The sequence below is a fragment of the Corvus hawaiiensis genome, chromosome 17 (assembly GCF_020740725.1).
Source record: "Corvus hawaiiensis isolate bCorHaw1 chromosome 17, bCorHaw1.pri.cur, whole genome shotgun sequence".
NCBI lineage: Eukaryota > Metazoa > Chordata > Aves > Passeriformes > Corvidae > Corvus > Corvus hawaiiensis.
In genome coordinates, this window is record NC_063229.1 from 2930367 (window position 1) to 2955687 (window position 25321).

Consider the following 25321-nt stretch of genomic DNA (forward strand, 5'->3'; position numbering starts at 1 on the left):
TCAGCTGAGATGTTGCAGTTTCTCACAAAAGCCTCAGCTACAACTGCCTCTGTCAGTGTTGCCAGAGTGCCAGACTGGCCTAAACACCAGAAGTGGTGGTTGACAACCCCTGATCACTGCTGTGAGGTGCCCTGTACCATGCATCAAGGTGTGATGAGCCATTCAGGGTAAAGCTTACTCGGACTTTCCTGCTGTCCCGTTCCTGGCCACTCATTCCTGCTTCCTCAGTTGCTCCAGAGCCAACTATTTCTGCAGCTATGCTATCGTTGCTCAGAGAAATTACTTTGGATAACCAATACAAATATCAACAGCATTTTTGGAAGGCTTTATTCTGTTTAACCCACTCATGAACAGCTACCAGCTTGGGGGACAGCAGGAAGCTCCTGAACCGATTTTTCCATCAGCTCTGTTGTGACATTACACTTCAGTGAATGATGATTACCAGCAGAATTCTGAACAGGTCCTAATTAGGTTTGCATGTTCTCCTGTGCTCCAGCCCGGCCAGCTTCCCACCACTGCTCTATCCAGGTGACAGAACCCAGCCTGGCTGTGCAGTCTCCTCTCCCCTCAGGCCTTTGTAAAGGCTGTTGTAGCCCATTCCCTCATGTTAAGACAGGATCAACTAAATGCTCAAGACATTCCAAATAAGCTAATTCTTAAAATCCCTCTCAAGCAAGACTATTCTGATGCAATTAAGACACAAAACAGAGTTTATTCTCTTTCTTCTGAAGTGCTGCATTTCAAAATGGTATTCTGTCCTCAGGCTTCTCTATGCAAATCAGAGAAATCTGAGAAATCTTTTCCTGCAGGAACTGTTTTCTACATACTCGGTGGTTCTCATTCTCCTCTGGACTTCCTCAGGCTGATCAAAACCTTCCTAAGCACAGATTTCCTTAAGAAAAACAATGCTTTGATGAACTTTTGCAACAGGTCTCTAAGTCTTTCAGAACAGGAATTGTAACACCACTCTATTTGATCCTAAATACGTCAGAGGTGTCACCATGTTTGGTCTGGTGAAAATATGAAGGGAGCACTAGGTATCTACATGATAAATACTGCACCAAGACATTCCTTAGCAGTCACCCAAGTAATTTCTTTGGCAGTTTGGTAACAGCTCTGGATTCAGCCAATACTCCATTTAGATGCATGGGAAAATGCAAATCCAGCAGAGGAAATAAAGAGCTTTTCTAAAGGTCTGGACTTCAAAATATAAACCAAGAGTCCTCCTGACATCAAAGATGTGAAGTAACAGAAACAGCCTATAAAAACATGGCATTCAGGAAAGAAAAATGATGGTTTGGTTTCCTAAATAATATTGATGGGTTGACTTTTTAAAGCATGATTTCAGCACTGCATTGAAAGGCACTGGATTGTTTCTAAAGGAACATTATCTTGAAAGAAGTTTGCAAAAGCAGAGGCTAAACATGAGGGCCTGAATTCCTCTCTTTCTGACTGGGGTCAGTAGGAATACTCTGTTCACAGACAGGAAGAAGTAAGAGCCAGAGATTCAAAGAGAACCCACCAGAATGTGTAACACAACAACATGCCCTGACAAACCCTGCAAGTCTGTAAAAGCTGGGATGCAAAGAATATGCTGACAATGACAACAGTAAGAAACGGAGACAAAGTTTACCAAAGTAGGAAAAATTCCCATCATCTCTGGCTCCAGAAGACACTCTAAATCAGTTGAAACTAAACTGCTGAATAAGAGGGAGTAAGTAAGTACATAAGAAAGTGATGCAGACTGCTCTGCTAGGGGGAACAGGAACAGATGGTGATCAGAATCTCCTGGCAGGTTGTTCGCCACCAGATCAGGAAGATTTCTAGCCCCTGAGGCAAATGGTCCAGCAGGAAAGAGAGAACTGGAGTTTTCAGACAGGAGTAGGATGTCCTTGACCTTGCCAAAGCTAGCAGAAGCACTTCTGTTCCCACTTTATCGAGGTCAAACTCCCTAAAGGAAGACAATCCTAGAGAACATAGCAATAAACCTGCCTGGGAAAGCAAAGTATGTCATGGCAGGATGCTGGTCACCCATCTCATCATAAGCAATGCCTACAGCATTTCCCAATGACCCAGGTAGTGAGCAGGCCTGTCACAGGCTTCTCTGTATCCTGGAATATCAAACTGGATCTCTCATTTGTGGTCCAGAATGACAGTGCTCCTTAGGTGAACCTGCCAGGAACACAGAGGAGCCAGGCTCATAAACCCTAGAAAAATTAACCTCTAGTGCTAACCTCCACACCTGAATTTTCACTGCTGTCACAACAAGGCAGAGGGATTTGGTTCTTTCCTGCTTGTGCAGGATATTGCACCTGTCCACCATATCCTACACATAAAGGGTATTTCAGTTCTCCTCAGCAAATCTCTCCATAACATCACCAGCTCAAAGTGCAGCAACTCTCGGCCACCTTCAAAAGAAGCCAATGTTCTTTTGATCTTAGAAACTTCTGCCTATCCTATACCAGTTTCATCTCTGTCATAGTTCCCTTGTTTATTTTTATAATTAATCTTGAATTTGATGCTGTGTATTAATCACAGGATACATTGTCCTGTCAATGAGAAATCAAGATGACGTGAAAAAACTGTGTTCTCTGCAGATTCACCTTCGCTCTCTTAGGTTTTCCCAGATACTTACAAACAGTCTGGTTTTTAACATATATTGTACCAATTTTCAAAATACCTATATGAATTATTAGCTTATCAATTCATTTTTAAAGCCTTTTTCCCAAAGGGAACAGTAGGAAATAAATTAACTGCAAATTTCAAGGGTCTTCCTTACTTGATTCCACTGATTTCATTAACTGATTATAATTGCAATGATTCTGCTAATTTATTCACTCTTCAGTGTAATGAGCTGCCCCATCTTTCACTATATTGAGGAGTCAGGAAATTAAAAGGGAGGAAGGGAAAAAGGAGGAGGCAAGGAAATAAGGGGCCTTAAGTGCAGCTATTTCAGTACAATCCTCCTTTCAGCCTTTGTACAGCTGAACTCCAGTCTATGGACTTCAGTTCCCTGAAAGATCTGGCACTCAGAAAATTACTGTACTCCCTTGTGCATCCTCTGACCTTTATAAGTATGTAATGCTAGATGAAAACCTGATTTTTTTGGCTACTATTTTCACAAACGAAAAAGGGAAAAAACTTCATGTTTAAGGTGTTAAATATTTTTACATGCAGCCAAGCTGGCATTCACAACCCTGCATGTACCTTTCAGAGGTGAAAGAATAAATGCCAGTGCTATAATTTGTTAAATGCTTCTCATCACCACAAATTCTCCCAATTTAAATGACTTTTACATAAATTTAAACCTTTCCTAAAACATCCAAGTAAGATTTTTCCACATAGCCTGAGCAAGGCTTTTACAAAACTCACAGCAAAGATCACTCCACTAGTGAGGAATTTGCAGATGTAAGAGATGTCAGCTTCTCTATGGGACTTTTTGTTCTTCAGCAGAAAACTGCTGAAATACAATCATCATGACTATAACCTCTATTATCAACCATGGATAGAAGGCTCTACTTTTTCTCACATTAAAGTGCATATAACTCCATTTCCTGAAAATACTTATATTACTATTTTGTTTTTCACTTACCAGACATGAAGCTGGGCTACTAGAAACCATGAATTCAAGGTATCAGGCATTTGGCATCCTTGATGGAAGGGAAAAAAAAAAAAAACACACAAAACCAAAACCAAACATTAAAATGAATATAATCACATTTTGTGCTTAACAGAAATTCACTTCACCAAAATCTAAAAGCATTTTAAGTAATTTATTTTCAGTAATAACAGTATATACATACTGGAATCAAACATCATTTACTGTCACGTTTGTGCTTAAACTCTAGAACATGCAGCCACAGGATGCTGTGGATTCTGAAAGATTTCAGGTGTTTAGAGCTCACTTGGATAACATTTACAGGGGGAAAAAATTCCAGGAAAATGGAGAATGAGACAAACATGTGGCTTCTAGCTTGGAGAGCCCCAAAGCAGCAGCGAATAATACAGAGGAATCAATGGATGCTTTGCTCAGTTCTTACACTCTTCCTTCCCATGTGCTGCTGTCTCCTGCCAGGGACAGAATTCTGTTACCTGGGTCTCTGCTCCCACTCCACTGTTTGGATTTCCTCCATGGCTGCACAGCCCACAGCACTCCAAGTGTTCCATCCAGGCTACATTAGGATTAAACCCATCAACCAACCACAGAAACAATCTGTTTCCTGATTCAGCTCTACTCCCACAGCCACTGGTTTTCCCAGAGATGGCTTGTCCATATGTGTGTTCACATGATGGATTTCCATTTGCTGTTAGGATGTGAGGCTGCAGATTTAGGTCACATGGCACAAAAACCATATTCCTCTTCCTCATGCTTGAAAAAAATGAACCTGTGGGTTCTGTGCATGCCAAATCCTTCAGTTCCTGTCAATCTTAAACCTTCCTCCCGGGCACACTTCTGCATCTGTTTCCTGGAGAAGTTTTTAAGGGAAGTCCCTAACGAGAAGGATCTGAGACAGTCACCTTGCCCTACCCAGCACTTGGTGTCATCTTCTGAGCTGTTCAAACCTACCTGGAAGAAGGCCAGAGAGCCTTCAGAAAGTGACTCTACAGTCCAGTGTGCCCTAGGGAAGTCAACCTCATCTCTTCTGTGTTGAATAGATTCCTTCCTGGCTCCTTTACTTCTTGGCTGTCAAGTATTACCAAGGAGATCCACCTAGATCATGAAGCAATACTTTCACAGCCTCTTTCTTTTTATATGCCAGCTCTGGTCAGAAGAGCCAGACAGATCACCACTATTCCTGCCTCCCCAGAGAGATGACTCCATCAGTCTGGGAGGTGCCAAGCTTCAGCACCAGTGCTCATACATCACCTCTAAGACAGTACAAAGGCACTAACAGTCCATGTTTGGAGATTAAACAAAAATCTCCCTCACCCTTCTACCCTCTTGGCTCTCTCATTCCTATTAGAAATAGCTCCTGTGCCTAGAAATAACTACTTTGAGCTAAAGCCACGCCAAGGCATCTCTAACTAGGGCAGGAGCACACAATGCCTGCATTAACCAAACCATCTCAGTAAATGAAGTCAAGAGTCAAACACTCAGTTCAGACAGAGGTTTCTCCAGTAGGAGTTCCCATGGATCAGTCCCCCACCACAGAAATCACTCTGCAGTGGAAAGCAAAGCTCACACCTCTGCTCCTGGAAATATGGAAAGTTTTTAAAGACCTATTCAGTACCCAGGAGGCAAGAATTTTTTCCCTAACTTTCCAAGAGTTGCAATTCTATTTTTATAAATCATTTTTAACTTCTATATTTGGACTGTCTGCGTGGTAAATTTAAAGGAAGGGTGGCTCCTTTAAGGCAAGAAGCTCGCCCTCAGCTATCAGCTTTGTAAAAAGAATGGAATTCTAAAATTTGGGGAGTTGGAACACTTTATTCTAGTAAACTATCTGGGGAGAATAATTCTCTGTTTCATTACAGGATGGACCATTCTCCTCAGAATAAAACTAGATAAAGACAAAAATGTCTGATGATAAAGCTACCTATGAAATTACTGTGATATCAGCTGGGGAATAAACCTGTTCTGTGCACAAACACATCCTGGTCACGTGTCTAGTACTATAAGGGACAGGAATGTTCAGAATTATGAGGACACGTGTTTTCCTGCAGTCATATTCTGCACTTAAAATTCATCAAGTAAGGGATGCAAAACTTGACTGTGGACTTTTTCATGATGGGTCATCTTTGCCACTACCACAACTTTAGGAAGGACACAATGGGATAATATCCCCACATACTGCAAAAAAACAGGTGTGCTGTGGCAGTGTTCCCCGAGTGTGGCAGGCAGCAGCAGGAGCCTGGAATGCAGCTGGTGGGGTATGGGAAACACAAGAATCAGAGTCCTGTAACTTCCAGCCTTTTTGAGCTGCGTTGAGCCCCACAAGGTGCCATCCAAAAGGCTGATTTGGTAGGACGAGCTCTCTACTGCTGCCGCTGCCTGACTTGAGAGAATTAACAGCATTAATAGTTTGAGCTGAAGCCAAGGTTACCCCACAGTCCACATTCATCAGCCAAACTCCAGTTCAGCTCTGAGAATCACCTGCCTGATCCTAAAAATTCTTTTGACCTTTCAAGTCTGAGGTGAGGCATGAAGCTCTCTCCTCACAGGCTGCCTCCTCTGCTGCATCGGAACTACCCAAGCTCTGTGCTAAACCCGGCACCAGCAACTTTGCTATTCCCTCTGCTGCTTCTCTCTTCTCCTTTAAACAAGAAACAGCTGAAGTCCTAAAATAGCTCCACTTTCCACATAAGCAGCACAGTACAGACATTTGGGATATGGGCTCTAAAGGAGAGTTCCCAAACTTTTATCCATGAGTGATCCAATATCAAGAGACAAAGGGATGGCAAGCATAATAAAATTAACTGCAGTTTCATACTCAAGAGTTTCAATTAAAACACCTTCTTTATATCCTACAGTGACCTCATGACTTGCATATCCACAGTCTGTATTTTGGGAGCTGCTGTTCTAAGGCATATACAGACAGGCAGTTCACAGGGCCCTAATACTGTGCCATGGAAATTCCACTGGGCATCAGCAGGAATGCAGTGAGATAGGGAGAGGGCCCACAAGACATGAAATGCTATCACTGTCCTAGTCCTCTCCACCACACTATCCACTCTTTACACTGTCACCTCTGTAAGAGAGCTACCCTACAAACTCCACACACCAATCCAAGCTCCGTAAGGTCACAGTGCAGTTGTTCCTTATGCCACAACACAACCACACCACAAAAGCACATCCAGAAATACTGAAGAGGGTTCTGTGAAGAACTGGTTCTGCTCATGCAGCTTAACGAGCCCACGAGTGGTTTCACACATGAATGGCTGCAGGTTTCCCAGGTCAGCTCAGCAGGTAAACAGGGCTCACACGTGGCCGGGAAGGAGCTAATAAGCTCTCCAGAGAGCAAAGCTGACTCTGAGCAGTTCACTTACATGGATATCAACACCCTCCAGCTAGAGCCAGAAGTGCTGGGGGCAGCAGAGCACAAACATAGCACAGCTCAGCACACAGCTGTGGCTCAGGCAGCACCGTCCCACCCTGGGGCTCCCCGGCCAGCACGGCGTCGGCATCGGGAGGGGTGCAGCACCCACGGAGCACAGGCTCAGGCACTGCTCTGCTGTTGCAGCACCACAGCAGAGTTCACAGGTACTTGCTTCTTTTCCTACCAGTCCCACAGGCTGCTCCTTCAGGAGGGAGCAATGGGCTTAAGCAATGTCCATCTTTAGTTGAAAAAAGGAAAAAACCAGCTCCTGACACAGTTTGATGAAGACATTGTGAACTCAAGTGGAAGTTGGGTATCTTGCTCCATGCCATGTTCCCCTCTCAAGTATGCACTCCTTAGCACCTGCTTTATGCCACAGCTGCTCTCCACCAGACCCTTCCATGTGCCACTTTAGCTCACCAATACAGCAAACGAGGATGCCAGTAAACTGGGCTGCTCTCTTTCAGTGACCTGAACATTCCCCAAGGACCCAACTGCCCAGTCCAGAACAGGGGCACAGGAAGAAGTGAGACTTTTCCCTTTGGCTGCTACTTCAACTCAGTTGCCCATGGAACCACAGCCTAAACACAGCAAAACCATGTTAAAAGCTTCCTGTCCATTCCACACTGCCTTTGTTTTAGGGGAACTACTTTTTAACATGGACCACAAGCCTGTTAAATTTTTGAGCTAATCCCCTAAACAGCTGCATTTCTGTGTAGACAGAAGCAAAAGAAACTTCTTTTACCTGTTTTGATATAAAAATAATGATTTCATTGGAAGCACAAGCACTGATCCCAGCACCACAGGTGCATCATGCACTCCATCAATCCCAGAAAACTGCCTTGTCCCTTAGGCAACAACTGTCTCAGTCCATGCAAACACATCCTACTCTTTAAAATACACATTTTCTTTTTAAGACAGTAAGACAACATCAAAAACACAACTGAAGCTACTTTACTCAGTATTGAGCCTGAAAATCTGTGCCAGTATTTTTTCCACAGATATGTTTTGAACTTCCTTTAAATTTTAAGCTAGGGCAACATTTATAGATCTTGGTACAATTAAACAGGGATAGTGAAACACCAGTTAAAGACAGCAAAGCCCCTGTCTAAGAGATAAATACCACAAACAGAGGAGACTCTATATGAGCAAGCCTGGGAGGGCACACAGCTGGGAGAGGGTGTGCACAGGGAAAACGAGGTTCTCAAGTTTTGATCACTAGTGATGAATCCTACTGCTCACAGAATTCTCACTCCTGCAACTGCCAAAACCGTATCACAGGTTCGGAAAACCTTCTGAAAACCACTTGGAAATCTTGCAGTAGCAACACCATGTAACAAACCACCCTCAATAAGCTCTGCACTGGATGAAGGTGTCCCTTCAGCTGATCTCTCAGGAGGCAGCAGCCCCAACCTGTGCTGTAAGAAAGCATCTGGTAGCTCAGGAATCCAGGTGACAGGCCAGATCCAGTAATGGGCTTACTATCAGCTAAATCACAGTGACATGGGAAATGATTCACATAAGAAAAAAATATTACTGTAGCTTACGTAAGTCTCAAAAGTACATCTTCCCCCTTAATCAACCAGATTTGAAACTATTCAAAGCTGCAACAGATTTTTTAGTTAATAGTTAAAACACTGTGTACAATGTCAAAAAAACCATCCCAATCCAAGTCACTAATATACCTATATACTTATAGGAGGGACTTGTATCTCTGTTCTAGTCATACTCTCTATCCAGTCAAGAAATGTGTCCTGATTTAATGCTGTCAGGGTCAGTAAAAAATGTAGAAAGTCTCTTAAGTTGTACCCAAACCTGCCCCATCCATGACAGGGAGAGACAGGAGATCCCTGTGATCTAATTGACCTTGTATCATAAAAAAGTTGTGTGTTAGTGGATGGGTGTGATTCCCTTATCTGCATCCCAGTTATACTGGGGATGGCACAGGGCAGGACACAGGCACTATCTGACCACCATAAAAAGGGAAGAGATAGTTGGATTCTTAGTTTATCCCATCCCTGGTAATAAAAAATGGCAAGACCCTTCAAAGTCCAGGATATTCTGAGTTTTACCCATCCCACCCCAGTTCCTGTTCCCCACTGCAGGAGGGAAAATGTAACAATGCCAGACTCCAGAGTCTGCCCTTGTACCTCTGTCACTGCAGAACTTAAGGGAATGCTGCAGTACAGTCACCTTCCAGCTGACTACGCCCTGGTAGGATCTGACGAGTCTTTTTGTTGTTGCCTTTATCGGCGTAAATATATCCAGTGACGTAATTCCATCGTAAGTTCTCTTACCAGGACAGCAGTTCAAATACCATCAGTCCCCCACTTACTGTTAAAGAACTCCTCAAAGTCAGTTTTCTCCACACAGCACGTGTACATGCGCAGCGCTGCCACCTTGATCTTCTAAACAAAAAGAAGAGACAACACTTGAAGCATTCATCACCAGAGCTGGTGAACACTACTGGTTTTGTTAAATACACTGCCATTTTCCGAAAACACTTCTTTTGAGAATCACTATCACTTGAGATTTTCAAGAGCACATTATACTATTGTATCTGCCAGTAATGGCATGAGTATAATTAATCTTGCCTTGAAGGAAAAGAAATTATTAAATGTCTTCCTGAATATCCTTCCAAATCTAGTGTGCTATACTACTTGATATAATTTCAGAATATATAAATTAAATGGCCTTACTTACAGAGTCTCCAAAGATCCCAATTCACAACTCCTGGTTTCCTCCAATAACTTTAAGTGATGTATACCACTAAGAGTGTTTTGTGTAATTTAAGTTTTAAATATTAAAGAAGTCACATACCAGACGTGTCCTAAAAATAGCTTTTCTTTTTCCTAGAAAAATGAAACCTGACTGACTACACAAGTGAGAAAGGAATCCCGAATGATGAACAACATGAGGTATTCCCAGGTGCTTTAGCATGTCTCGTTTTGTTCCTGGCCTGCCACTGCACCCAAAACACCTCCAGTGCATCATCTAGAACACAGACATGTGCTGAAGCTTCAAAGAGCACAACAACTAATAGCAAAGATCTTAAAGAGAAGCAGCATTGGGTTTGGATTGCTTTGGTTTAGTTTTTTGTTTTTTCTAGTGATGTATACCAGTGATCATCTCAGTGCTCACCACATCGCAGTGATGAGCACCCTGCCTGCTAAATGGCAGTTCAAATCACCAAAGTAATTATTTGTGTCTCCTCCAACCAAAAGGAAAATAAAGAAGTTGCAACTGATTGCTGAGGAAACACAGGACCCCATTATTTTTCTTCATCAGTAATCTCAGGCTTCTGTCAAAAATCGAACATATATCTAAACTTCTTGAAGTAAAATGATTTACATTGCTTACAGGAATTCTGAAGGTTTCCCTTTTAAGTGAAACACTGCCTGGCCTGTGAACAGAGATCTCCCTGGTGAGAGTCACTGCCCCAGAGCAGGCATTACTAGACATTAAAAACATATTGTAAAGAACAGTCCCCACAATCCAGCCCTTAAATAATGCAGGTAACAAAGGAAAAACTGATGAAATTTAATCATGGAAGTTTTAGGGGGTAGAAAAGGTGTGGGGGAAGGGAGAATAAAACAGAAAAAAGCAAGAGAAATATTAAGAAACTTCCCAAAGATCTCCTAGAGAGCACTGGCAAGGCCAAAAATGAACTCAGGTCTCTTGGGCCCTAACCACAAAATAACTCTCTCCCAACCCAGGTTCCCCAGCCAAAAGCAGGCAGTAAAGAGCAGCAATTAAGGAGAACTCTGAAATCAACACTTAGAGCTAACAAGAATCTTTATTACAACAATATGTACACAAGGACATGGGAGAGAAACTACACTCTCAAGAGGTTTAGTATCACCTGATTAAAGCAACTGATTTTAACCAAAATACCTAAGCCTGTTACAGGTCATTTATCTTTGCTTTACACTTTCTGAGGAGCAGCATGCAATCAGCAACAGTTTCAGATCAGTCCCTGAGGAGGTGCCCTCTGCCTTGCAGCTATTCAAAGCACCTTAAAACTTCTATTATTTTTAATCTTTTTATTCAAATAACTGGTTTTAATTCCAACACAATTGGGCTCAGTCCTTCTTTCAAGCTGCCTTTTCCTCTCATTCTTTTGTACTCTTCCTTAGTTCAGAGAAAAGGAATTATGAATTTCATCTTTTTTCTTCTGCATAAGGAACCAAAAGCATCTCTTACAGAGCTGCTCTCACTTGGTCAGTGTTAACAACAATTTTATGAAAGGGCTATTTAAAAAGAAAAGAAGAAAGAGAAGGACCTATTTGTGACTCTGCCCTAGTCAGCTACCACTGAGCAGTGACCTGAACAGCAACCACACCAAATCTCACCACTGACTGCTCAGAAGACACCCTTGTTAAGGCTCTTACTCTGTTCTTTGGTGGACAAATGAAGTGAAAAATCAGATATCTGAAGAAATTCAAGAAGGATTTAGACCCTACAAACCAAATACAGTATTGCTGCATTGTCAATGATGGCAATACATAGATAATGGAGGTTCAAGATATGGATTATTAATTCCTTACTTCAGAAAACAGGAATTTACATTAAAACTTTTCCATTAAGTACTGCTCCTATCGTAAGAAAAAAAAGTGGGGTGTTTTTTGTCTGCTTTTTAGAACTATCAAACAACCAAAAGAATTATTAAATTACTGCTTTACCCATCTGCTGTACTTGAGTGGTCCTGTGAACCCCATTGCTTCTATTATCCTTGTAAAAGCACCCACTTTTTCTTCAGATGGCTGCAAGGAATCTTTTGCAGAAAGATGCTGTAAAATTGAAATAGCATATATTTCAGTCTCAGCAATTAAATCTGACATATTTCAGTTAGCAAAGCTACAAATTTAACAGAGAAATTTAGGGCTTTTTTGTTTGCTTTCTTTGTTCAACAAAACAAAACACTGTTTAGGTCTCCTCTGAAAATATTCCACTGGTTTTCATATATGACATTCCTCTGTTTATGAATACAAACATTGCATAACCATTGTGATTAAAATATCCCACTGAAAGCTCACATTCAAATAGTCTGAACAGAAACCTGCTTTCCAAAATATGGCTGCTATCTTAAGACTCCCATACTCTTTCTAGGTGTCTTTACTTGGGCTTAAGTCTTTTGCAGATAAAATGAGCAAATAAAGCTAACCTTTCACATTTTCTTTCTCTTCCTCTCACAGGCATTCTACAGTAATTATACACTATATAAACCAATCAGCTCTGTTTTAAAACCAATGAAGATATGTGAACCCACCATTCTTACCAGAGCTCCCCCCGACTGTCATTCCCCTTGCAGTTAATGTACAGAGTACTTGTAGAAAATCCAGATCAGCAAAGTACTTATTCAGCAATGATTTGCAGTGTCTGCAAACATGAAGATAAATGCTCTCTTTCAGACTCACTACACACCTTAAACACCCCCGGGCTGATGCTGTGGCTTAAGCCCAGTGGGCAGCTGGGGATAGGGGAGAGAACTGGGAGGGTAAAAGTGAGAAAATTCACAGGTTGAGATAAGAGCAGTTTAATCAGTAAAACAAAAGCCACAGACACAAGCAAAGCAAAAGAAGGAATTCATTTCCCACTTCCCCAAGGCAGGCGGGTGCTCAGCCATCCCCAGGAGGGCCAAGCTCCATCAGAGTAACATCACACCAATGTCACCCCCCTCCTCCTTCTTCCAAGCTTTTTATGTGAGAATGATGCTGGATGGTCTGGAATGTCCCCAGGGTCAGTTGGGATCAGCTGTCCCCACTATGTCCCTGCAACTCCTTGTGCACCCCCAGCTACTCCACTGGTGGAGTGAGGAGCAGGAGAGGCCTTGACCTTCTGTCAGCCCTGCTCAGTAACTAAAACATTCCTGGGTTATCAGAACTGTGTCCAGCACAAATCCAAACCACAGCCCATACCAGCTATTGGGAAGAAAATTTACTCTGCCCCAGTCCAAAGCAGCACAACTGGTAAGAAAACTTCATGGCATTCTGCCTCTAAGCACCCTGGCAGCAGCCATCAGCCAGCTGTAATCACCACTGGTACTCAAGCAAATAATTTCCATTAATTAAGTATGCAGTACAGACTTTTTGCTATCAAAAAATTACTTTGAACCCATCTATTGCGCATGAATCTCCTACATATACTTGAGGAAATACAGCTGAGAGCCATTAAAATCTGCAAAAGCAATGAGACCAGGATGCTAACTCCAGCAAGGACCAGGAGCAGATCCTTGGGGATGACACAAAAGCAGTGAAATACAGCTCTCAACCCCCAGCCTTCTGGGATGTACCTGTCCAGCTTTTGACAGACATTGCTGCGCAAGAAAACGTATCTATTCACTTTTTTATCAGCTCCAACTGTTGCTGCCTGTTTTGAGCTTCCCATCCCCCCTCCCAAAGACATGTGCTCCGAGTTCCTTTGTTCCAAGCGCGGGCAAAGCCAAATGTAACTCAGACTCTTCAGCAGCGTCTGATTGGCCGCTCACCCCGGGTCCGCCCTCAGTCATCCCCTTTCCCCTTCTCCGAATAAAAAGATGGTCGAGGGGAGGCAAACGCCCTCTCTCAGCTCAGCTACCTTCCTGTAAACATCTCTGGTCGTCTGTCTCATTTGAAGGCTTCTAACTGCAGGGAATTGAGCGAGCAGGGAGCTATATTTCTCCCTCTTTGCTTCTGCTGATGGTATTTGCTCTGCAGCTGATTCAGGTACCGATTTTAGAGCTACTAAAGTGCTAGATCGCCCGTGCTACCTCTCAAGGCTGCTCGAGGCTTTCTAAGGCATTGAAATACAAGCGCTAGCCGGTGTAAAGCTGAAAAGATACCTTCCACATCCAACTGGATACACCTTCAGTATCCCAGCGTTCGTAACACAAAGCTGTGGTAAGTTGGGTTTCAGAGTTTCATAGTGTAAAGGAAAAAAAAAAAATCCCTTGTGCCTTTTTAAAATCCAGCCTTGTAATTTGGACTAGATGATCTTTAAAGGTCCCTTCCAACCCAAACTATTCTATGATCCTTGGATGCTCCCAATTTTCCCATAAGAACCTGCGAACAACCATTTCCTATCCCACTTTTCAGTATCTTTTATTACTTTTATAGGCCAGTATAATACATATGCTCCTTAGTATAGAAGGGTCCTAAAATAGGCTATTCTCATATTGAAAGCTTTTCCCATTTCTGATCATTCTCTACAGCCTTCCTAGCATTAATATAGTAATGAAATGGCATGAATGATAAGTAAATACCTATTCAGATACAGATTAAAGTACAGATCCATACTCTGCACAAGTTGCTATACTTAATTAAAAACTAACTGTAAAGGTGACAGGAATTGGAGCTCTGAGACATAACCCATCCCTGTGCATATCCACACACAAGCCTGAGCATTTGAGATAAAACACTCTGCACTTGTGCACTGTCCATGGATGGCTGCCAGTGGCTCGAATCCTGCCACGCCCAGCACTCAGGTAAACCGGGAGAAACACACCCAGCACTATTTTAATGTCTGTCAACCACCCAGACAGTGTAAACACTGCCCAGGACCTCCTGTGATACTCAGTTCCTCCACTGAATGCTGGTCATTAAACCCATTCACAACGTCCCCTCTTACCAATGTCTGCAGAGGCACATTGCACCATCTGCCACGTGTCACGGACCCACTGATTCCACCGACACGTACATGGGTATTTAAACCAATTTTAGTACCTTCTCCTCAGGATTATGCAATGCAATACTCTCAGCTATACTATACAAATGACTCCTAACCCTCCATTATAACTCCATAATCCCCTTCAGCTAGGTAATGATAAGAACTGCTCAAGGCAGAACTTGTGTCCAATAACCACTGCCACACTCACTAAATCAACATTCATCTCCTCCACAGAAATTCAAATCACACGGAATCTCTAGTGAACCCAGGCAGAACTTCACTACATGCCTCTTATCTACAAATGCATTATGAAGTCTCCCTCAGTACAGGTTTTTCATTATGCGTTAAGTTAAAAACAAAAATTATCACAATTAATATGCTGTTAGCTCGTCACTAAAACAATGGCTAACCAACAAGCAGGTTTTTCTAGGAAATGCCATGTTTCTTGCTTCACTCTTCTGCAACTCAGCCTGAACTAGCTCAGGAGATGGAGAAGGGATTTAAGCAGAGAGTGCTTGGTTCAACCTATGCATAGAGGCCTGCAGCTCATCCTGCCAACGCCAGGGCTGCAGCCAAATGCAATTAAACAATCCTCTGTGCGTCTGTAAAATCAGATCTAGGAAACACTGGGGTGAGGAGGGGGAAAGCTGTGTGGTGCTTAATTGCCAGCTGGGCTAAAACCACGACACAGAGAGAGAGAGAAAACTTCAAAAATGTATTTTACAGCTCACTCAAAACAAGCTCATCAAGACACTGCAAGGGACATAAGCCCACCTCAGGCTGCCTTTCCTGCTCAATACCTGAAATGCAGTGCTTAAAGCAAACAATTATTTTGACACCAAACATAAATTGAAACATCTGGAGCTCACCATTAATTCCAAACCACTTTCCCACCAGGAGTGCATAGTCAAGTTCACATTTTAAAGATGAGTAAGTACTTCTCTATTCAAAATAATGAAGTTGCAGTCCAAAAACCCACCTCAAACCTACACTGTTGTAAACTGCTTCCTCTCTGGTCATAAATCCTGCCTGGCTTCTTACACCACGGCTATTTTAACTGGGAAGTTTCCCCATCCATCTTTCAACCCCTGTACCCCTCCCCTTGCCTTTTCCAATATACCAAAAGCAAATCTTGACTCCTGCCTTGAAGATCTTCATGGCACTCCTGGTTTGTTTGATCTACTGTCCTGTCACCCACTGCTCTCCCAGATCTGCTCTGCAAGTGCTGCCTGTGCAGGTCTCAGAGAGCATTGCAGGCAGGAACGGGGATTAGGGGCATGCACCATGTTTGGGAGCCTGGATTACATCTTTAGCTCTGGCTGTGATAAATTGTGCAACCCCTTTGTATATGCTTCAATCTCCATCTGCAAAATGTTTGGTTTATCTCAACAGCTGAAAAACACTGAAAAATTGACTATAAGAAAGAAACCCTCTAGTTAAGAAGTAAATGCAAAGAGCAGGCATGGGTTCTTCCCTTGCACACTTCTGTTTTTACTTCATTTTTTCTATCCATGTCAAAATAACCAATTTAAAATCCTTCTTAGTGTGTACCTCTAACTCCACATCAGCAAAATGCACTATTAGCTAGACAGCAAACCGGGATTATTGTTTTAATGGAAGTTTTACCCATCAGTCCCTAACTCTTTTTCCTTCTGTCCTCTCATTTCTCATGCATGCATTCCATTTTGCCATTTTCCTCACACTGGGTTTACAAGAGCAGGATCAGGATATTTATTAGTTGAGAGATGCTAACACCCTTAGTTTAAGTGGTAAACTGATCTTATGGAGTTGATTCATGCCTCAGAAAACTTCTATTCCAAGACAAAAGATAATATGTGTACAAGACACATAGATGACATATTAACAAAACAGCACAGATGAACAGTAAATTATTACACAATAATTAGCTGCTGTTAGTAGACTGCATGACAATTTGCAGTGTTTAGCAGATAGCAAAACTGTCACCACACGTTATTCCCACACTAAAGAATCAGGAAACATCTTATCACTTCTAATATGTGTGGAAGGAACATCTGCCCCAACACCTTGCCTCAATTTCTTTCCTCATTGGACAGAAGCCCTCAGCCTTGTCAATGGAACCTTCACCCTGATAACCCAACTGTAACTGCACCTTCCTATGCCAGCCCTTCATCTGCTGGAAAGGAACAGAATTCCTTCTCAAATTACCAGACCCATTGTTCACATATTACTAGAACATCTTAGAGAAAAGTTGAATCCTCTCCTACGTGTTCTGAGAAGTGTTTTGCCTCCTGTCTCTGTAGAATCCCTAGCACATGTGCCTTCCAACAATAAAAATACCCAACTCTTCTCACCTTATTTGTATTGTAAAAGGATCTGTTTTGCTGTGTGATGGCTCCATTGGCTTGAATCAATCCACCATAGAATTTAGAAAGTTGGAAGGGGCCAGCCTTGTGTCTCTAGCATAAATGATAAAAGAAAAGAAAAAAAATTAAGAGACCACTGATTTAACTTTACGCCAACCACCCGTAGTTTGCTTCCAAGTCAATTAAACCTGGCTAATCCTGAAAAATTCTGTATCACAAAAAGCACAAACTTATTAGAACTGTTACAAACAAAATGGCTGTCCATGCTTAATGCTCCACACCTCATTTTCCAATGTTCCATGAATGTACTGATGGAATGGACTGGCAGAACACTGCACTCAAAAGCCACGGGCTCTCTGACTCTCACACTACTTCTAATTATGGGGTTGGTCTCTTAATAAAGAATAACTGTTTCCTCTGATTTAGCAGACAAACAGCTATTTCTATCTACAACTTTATAGCCTATTCAATTGTCTTTGTGGCCAGGACTTGAGAAAACACAAATTGCAGTGTAAAAGCTACCACTACAGCCCCTATAACTTCAGGCACATGAGTTCAATCAGAGCTACTGCGCAACAAAGAAAACTCTCAAACAGGAGCAAGTGGGCTCCCCAGGAAAGAAGCTCCACCTCAACAGAACACTCTCACAGCCTCCCAACACACGCAACATAGCAGTACCTTGTTATCAATTAATTCAAACAAAGTAAATATGCTGTTCAGAGCAGTCATCCCCAGACATGTACTGAATGTACTGGTGGCTCAGAGTAAGCCCAACCTCATTAATAACTTCACAACTGCTCATTTCCACCTCTAGTCCCAATGTCACGTGCTACTGGTGTGGACTGGTGCTTTCATAGCAGAGTTGTGTCACAAAATCACTGGCAATTTTCCCAGGACTGGAAGATCTCCTCTGAAAAAAAATACTCAAGCCAAAGAGCTTACAGGGGAATTGAAGTCTGTACATCGTGGCTCTATGACACAAGTTGTGATATACAGGAGGACAAAGAAGAGGCTTAACCCCATTTTACTTCATTAAATGCAGGAAAGAAACTCAAGAAATTCACTCTCATTCTATTCCAAGAGCTGGCATCTATTCCCATTTTCTACACATTTTTCACCCCTTTATCATTAACTGCTATTACACAATGCTTTAGTTGATTTACTCTGGACAGACACACTGTCTGGCACTACGCTGGCTGTCCCACAACTGGGAGCCAAACTGCAAAGCTTCTACTGGTACAACACTAAATGTGCTGTGCAAGGTAAACACCATCAGTACTAGGAAGTCCAAGGCCACTATACAGTGGAGACGCTCTATAAAATAAAGTGCTCTCTAAAATAAAATGCTGGAAACTACATGCAGTCGTGACTAGCTTGTAATAGCTCATTTGGAAAAGTAACACCTCCATTTGGACTTCTGTATTTAATCTTCTCATGACAGATCATTTGGATCTATTAAAAGAGACACCGGTAACAAGAGTAGAAGCTCACTCTTGCAGCAGCAGAGAGCTCTAGACTTGCCTTGATATTTCCACAATACAGAGTGAAGACATCACTTTTGGAAGCCTCTTTATTGAAAAACCATGACTTTTTCTTGATAATTTAAGATCACTCAATTTTTTACACACTTTAACATGCTCTGATATCCTACCTGGAAAATACTGCAGAGCATCCACCTACACCGGCCCGGGACTGCGGCGGTCTGTAGCAATCCACTGCATCCAGCTATCCACTGGGTTACTCCAGTCTGGCAGCTCTGCAACGAGGAGATGAGCAATGAAGAAAAGGACCCAAATATGCAGAAATACTTCAACTGTCCTTCTGCTTCCACATTCATACGACAAGAACAACATGGAGTGGTGTCGGGATGGGGGGAGAGGTTTAGGTTGGATATCAGGAAAGGTTCTTCCCCCAAAGGCTGCTGGGCACTGACCAGGCTCCCCAGGGAATGGGCACGGCCCCGAGGCTCCAGGAGCGTTTGGACAATGCTCTCAGGCACAGGGTGTTGGGGTGTCTGTGCAGGGCTGGGCATTGGACTCAACAATCCTTGCGGGTCCCTTCCAACTCAGGATATTCCATGATTCTAACAGTCCTCAGATTCAACTCCCAACTTGTGCTTGACAGGAGTATAAATTTTGATTATAAAAATATTTTGCCTTCCAGTACAAGTATCCAACCCAAGTCTGATGGCAGAAACAGAAGGAAAGGAAATGGTGGGCTGTCTACATCACAAAACCACACCACAACTTCTCTGTCTACACAATAAATTCAAATGCTTTAAGAAGCATTCTTCAGTTGACTGAGTGAGCTCTAAAAGCCCTCATCCAACTTAGCTTTTATGCATCTTTGTCTTACATTACTCAGGCACAGTTAAGAATTTTAGTATTCTAAAAGCACATATTGTCCTGATAAAATTCAGTGAAGATAATTATTTTCTGTCATGAAAATGTCAGCAATACAAAGAAGAGGTGGGGCTCTCTTTGCCTGCACTTTCTTTGCACCTTTCACTTTCTGCAATATTCAAGTTAGTACAGTATTTGCCTCCTTCATACATGCACTACATTAACACTGGAAATAATATGTATCTTATTAGAATGGAGATGCCTTTTTCTAATAAAAATAGCTTCATTTTTGGTTGGCCACAAAGATGATTAAGAGACTGAAGCATCCAACATATGAGGAGAGGATTAGTTTTCTGAAAAGAAGACTTCAGGGAAATTTTATCAATTTGTATTAATACCTGGTGGGGAGAGCAGTCAGTCTGTCTTTGGTGGTGCCCAGTGGAAGAACAGCCACAAGAGCAGCAGATCTGCCCAGAGGTAAGAGGAACAGACACAAACCAACCTGAGTTCCTGTTCTCCTCCTGTGACCTACACAGTCACTGCTGTCCCTCAGGTGTGGCCATTGGCCTCGCAGGCTGTCCCTCAACTCCCCCCAAAGCTGCACTTTGAATTCGTTAAGGGAACTGATTTGGGGTTTTAAAAACTGCAAAGGGAGAGATGCTCTACCATGACAAATGTGATTAGTGTTCACTGCTACTACACCTTCCCACTTCTACTGTAGCAAGACTACTCAGGCTTCTGATCTTTGGATGTAACACCACTGTCAGCAAGTGAAATTATGAAAATGAGACATTTCTATCCAAAAAACTATTTCAGCTGAGTCCCACAAAGTACTTTTTGAGATAATCCAGTGTTCTGACATAAACAGTTTAACAAACACTTCAGTAAGAAAGAAGTAACCTTTTTTTGTGAGCAATTACTACAAGATTCCAAGGATCTGACAGAACTTTTTTGAGGTTTTTTCTCTGTAACATGCACACGTTGGGATATGGCTTAGAGCTTGAATATACTGAGGTTTAGAGCTGTTGAAAAGCACAACTGCAACAAAACTGGACAGACACATATCAAAACAAAAAATAAGCATACACACACTTAAAAGCTGAGATGTGATAAACAATTCCGTAATAAAGAAAACAGACACCAGGAGACAGCAGGGAACACGAGGGGCTAAGGAATTTTCTCTAAGCCAGCATCACTGTTTGCAGAACACAGCCTTCCTTTCAAATTACAAGTGCTACTTTTGCTTCTCCCCTTGGCTGAAAGAAAATGTACCAAGCCTAAACTGAACAGGATTACTCAGGAATAGTCTGCAGTCAGCTGCCTTGTCAAGGCAGAGATGAAAGAATATCACTGGTCTTCTAAATCCTCTTGGCAGCCTTTAGGAAAGTCTTAGGTAGCAGACAAGCTATTTATCAAGGTGTCTTGGGCAAAAGCCAGATTTATCATAATGCCAGTATTAAGGAGTAGAGCTGAAATGTCAGGGCTGTATCATACACCAGGAGCTCGAAGTCAGACAAAAAAACACTTTCCTTATTTCCAGTAGAAGGAAGAAATACAGTAGGTTTGAAGACTCGTTTTCATACAACTAGGCAACCACTAAATTCTAATGCAGAAACAGGTGCTGAGAAATGCCAGGGATGAGCAGTTCTTGAGCTGAAGCTGAGCATACTTCAGATTACAAAAATGGCAGATAACTACCTCATCTCCTCTCTAAAGAGAAACTTTTCTAGTCAGGCTGAAAAATCGAATCAGCTTACTTTGCCACATGAACGCCAGCAGCAGCTGGGTGAGGAGCTGCCCGGGGATAGGTAAGCCCAGGAGGCAAATCCTTCCCCTTCGGAAGCAGGTTTTCATTGCAAACCCTGCCCTGAGGGTGCAGCTCCACAGACAGCTGAGCCCTTCTGGTGCCTCACTGCTTCCCTACTGCTCTCCCTGCTCCCTTCCTGCCTGTCTGCTGACCATTGCCTCTTAAATGCTTTCAAACTGCAGAACCTGTTGCCACTGTTCTGCTGCTCCAGCACTTGGATTACGGGGGCTAAGAAAAAGGCAGGCAACAAAGCAAGGACAAAGCACAGAGAAAGGGCAGGGGTGGGAGAAGAAAGCAGGAACTCAAGATCGCTGCATTTCAGCTGTTCTCGGGCAGGTTTGTGCTTGGCTGCTTTCACCTTGAGGGTGGAAAGGGCAGGGCTCACCGTGCTTGGGGAAACCACGCCCTGAGCCATCGGCTCCGAGCACCTGGGGGACTGATTTCATAAGTGGATATTGCCCCCTTACCAAAGGCCTATCCTGTTACTGGGAAGTCTGTCCCTACTTAGCAGCACTGGCCACCCCTGTATTTGTGTGGTGATGTAAGATCACATCCAGGTACAAAATTCCCTTTTCTAGAAAATAGGCTAAAAAGAGGAGCTCTGCTGCAGATGCTTCAAAGGCTAATAGAAAGAAAAAACGCATACAAATGCATGGGAAAGAAGAAAGGAGTGGAGTGATCAGAATTCCACACTTTCACAGGAACCCAAACACTTCCAATCTGAATCACAGAACCACTAGGACTGGAAAAGCCCTCTAAGATGATCAAGTCCAACCACTAACCCAGCACTGCTGGGTCCATTACTAAACCATGTCACCAAGTGCTACATCCACATGGTGTTCGAACTCTTCCAGGGATGGTGACTCCACCACTGCCCTGTGGTGGTACCAGAACTGGAATCTTTACACTATCCTTCCTATCAAACAGCTCCGGAGAGGGGATGCTCCCATAAGGGCAGTGCCCACCCCACGGGACACACACTGAGCCCAGAGGAGTCCCACTGGCAGACACGTGTCTCCAGCCCCCACCAGGAGCCCAAATCCTTACACAACAGAATCAAAGGATCAATTAGGCTGGAAAAGACCTCTGAGATCATCGAGTTCAACCTGTAACCCCAATACCACCACGTCAACTAGACCATGGCACTGAGTCCCTTAAACACCCCCAGGGATGGTGACGCCACCACCTGCCTAGCCAGCCCCTTCCAATGCCTGACCACCCTTTCAGTGTAGAAATTCCTCCTGATGTCCAAGCTGAACCTCCTCTGGCACAGTTTGAAGCTGCTTCCTCTCATCCTGTCCGCTGTTCCCTGGGAACAGAGTCCGAACCCCACCTGGTTGCACCCTCCTGTCGGGGAGTTGTGGAGAACCAGAAGATTCCCTCTGAGCCTCCTTTTCTCCAAGCTGAGCCCCTCCCAGCTCCCTCAGCCGCTCCTGGTGCTCCAGCCCTTTCCCCAGCTCCGTTCCCATCCCTGAACACGCTCCAACCCCCCACTAACCCTTCTGCAAACACAAACTCCGCGGGAAACGCTCGACCCGCTGCTCCGCAAGACATGGGGTGCGAGGCCACAGGGCGGGAAGCGGGAGTAGCCCCTGCTGACACCCCTCGGGCTGCAGGGGGAGGCCGCCACAGGGGCGGCGCGGGCACAGCCCCGGCTCCACACGCCGCTCGCCCCCTCACCACCAGCGCTCTCTCCCCTCCTTCCTTCGCTCCGTCCCTCCTCCCTCTACTCACCAGGGCCCGCACCAGCGCCGCCATCAGTCCCCGGCGCCGCTTCCGCCGGCGCGGCCCTGCCCCTTCCGCGGGAAGCGCCGGGCGGCATGGCGGCGTGAGGCGGCGTGGGGTGGGCGTGCGGCGCGGCGCTGGCCCACAGCATCGGGATCCTTCCCCGGCGTGCGACGAGCCGAGAACGACCCGCCCGAGAGAGTAATTATGTAATTGTGTGTCCACGGGAAGGAGAGCACCTTTCCCCAGTGTTTAAAGCGCAGGTTATAGGCTGCCCATGGGTGTCAGTGTTAAGGAAGCTTCCCATTCTGACCATTCTGTGACTCCCTGGCAGTCACACTGCCAAAGGTCAGAGACTTTCACTGCTGGAACCTGTGATAAATGAGTGAATGATAAATGTTGTCTTTCGCATACAGGATTTTAACATTTATAAGTGATGATGTACTATGTAGAAACAGTGTTAAGGTAAAATGTAGTTAAGTAGAAACCATAATTTTACCATTAGGGTAAATTGTAACTTCGAAATAGTTGTAATATTTTAAGAAATGTATTAATAAACACATGGTAATAAATGTCTTTTGAGTTGAGAAACCACAGAGCCAGGAACCAAGACATCTTAGAGAAACAAAGAAGAAAACCACAAGCATCCCAGGAAGATTGTTACCTCATCAGAACTCACACCTCCCAAGGGAACTGTCAGCTGCAAAGGAGGCTGGAGACTGCGGAGGCACCGGAGCGGGGTGCCTGCCTTCAGTTCTGAAGCGATCCCGAGCACCGAGGCGGCGGCATGCTGGCGGAAGGGGCAGAGACCGGAGAGGGGGGAAAGGTGAGTGAAGTGTAAACTCCTTTCTGGGCTTAATGAATATGCAACAGTTTAAGGGAGTCCTTAAGCCCACAGTAAAATGAATGGAGGGCGCCTCTGGCAATATTGCCAAGCGCCCCAGGCTGTGATTTGCCTTTGTTATACTAATAAATGTTCAATATTATATTGCTAAAAATTTAGCTCCTGAATCCATTTTTTTCAAACCGAAGCCGCTTCACAGTGGGCGGCTCAAGTGACCCGAAGGGTGCCCCCATTGACTCCCTGCACTCTCCCCACTCTCACACAGTCAGACCAGGCTTCCCATAGCAGAGTCTCACACGTCTCATTCCACAAAACAATTTATTCACGGCGCAGGAACACAGAAACAGCTCGAGCCGGTACCTCTGGGGAGGGACCTTGAACCCCTGGGCTTTTATCCCTTCACAGTCCAATCACACCAAAGTGTGCTCAGCTCTTCCTCCTGAGTCTTTGGCTCCCGTCGGCCTCTCTGTGTCCATCCACTTCCCTGGCTCCTGCTATGTTTCTCAGTGTTCAGTCACCTGGACCTGTCTTTGTGCCTTTTGTTAACCAAAGGTTGGCAGCTCCTGGCTCCCACCCTGAGCTCAATCTGCATTTCAGTCTTCATCGAAGTCTTCAGTTTGCAGGCCGAGTTATCTGGAGCAGATTTATTCCTCAACAGTAAAAGCCAGCAACAGCTTTCTGACCTCTCACATCTCATGTAGGAGCAATCCCCAGATCTATTCAGTTTTGGAACAAATTTTGCCACCAAATTGCAGAGGTGGGGTCCAGAAAGCACCTTTCCTTGGGAAAGGAAACACCTATTCCTCGTGTTGGTGCTGCAGGTGATCACCTGCCTAGTGGTGGTAAAGGCCAGCAAGACTTTTCTGTCCTGGCACCTTTTGTGTGTGAGCAATCCTCAGATGTCTTCAGTATTGGAGATGGTATCATAAATTTTGGTGATGGGCCCCTGAATGGGAATGACAGTGCTTTTCCATAGAAAGGAAAGCAAGTAGCCCCTGTGTTCCAGGTGCAGATGATGGGCTGCCCAACAGGAGGCAAAGGCCAGCAAGACCTTTCTTTCTTGGAACCTGTTGCGTTGTAGCAATCCCTGGTCATGTTCAACCTTGGAGCTGAGCTCCTGATGCCAAACTGGGATCTGCATGTGAATGTCACCACCTTTCCTTGAGAAAGGAAGCATCTAGTTCTACTCTTGGTGCTGTGTATGATCGTCTGCCCAATGGAAGTAAAGGTCAGCAAGATTATTTATTTCAGGGTTGTGCAAGCCTGGGTGCTTGGTGATTTTCCAGAAGTCCAGCATGCTCCAGCAGACTTTGAGCAGCATTTTTTAGACACAGAAATTCAGAGTTAGTAACTTCCCAAGTACAGCCCCTCTGTTAGGATTGGTTAGTAGTTTCCATATAAGTTACATAACCCAGGAGTCTTTTTGACATGTAGGCATGATTTTTTAGTGTTACAATGAACATAGTTCACCTATAGGATACATGCACCTTGAGTACTTTGCCAGGTCAGCAGTGTAGACATAGACATATACCAGCATCTTGATTTACGACATCCTTAAAGCTTGTTAGTTACAGGAT

General features: G+C 43.9%; 1 protein-coding gene across 2 annotated transcripts in view; it reads right to left on the minus strand.

Annotated features, from left to right (window-relative positions):
* LOC125334653 (ubiquinol-cytochrome-c reductase complex assembly factor 1) overlaps positions 1 to 23014 on the minus strand; it is a 47688-nt gene extending 24674 nt beyond the window's left edge. Inside the window, exons 1-6 of one of the 2 annotated variants that reach the window (XM_048321733.1) lie at positions 22910 to 23014; positions 18678 to 18782; positions 17015 to 17119; positions 11720 to 11827; positions 9373 to 9445; positions 3593 to 3650 (exon numbers count right to left, since the gene is read on the minus strand). In XM_048321733.1, the coding sequence (XP_048177690.1) occupies positions 3593 to 3650; positions 9373 to 9445; positions 11720 to 11827; positions 17015 to 17119; positions 18678 to 18782; positions 22910 to 22933 (473 nt within the window). In that variant the 5' untranslated portion in view covers positions 22934 to 23014. The remainder of the gene's footprint in view (positions 1 to 3592; positions 3651 to 9372; positions 9446 to 11719; positions 11828 to 17014; positions 17120 to 18677; positions 18783 to 22909) is intronic. The other variant, XM_048321734.1, reaches the window with a different exon arrangement.
* Between the last annotated feature and the right edge of the window lie 2307 nt (positions 23015 to 25321).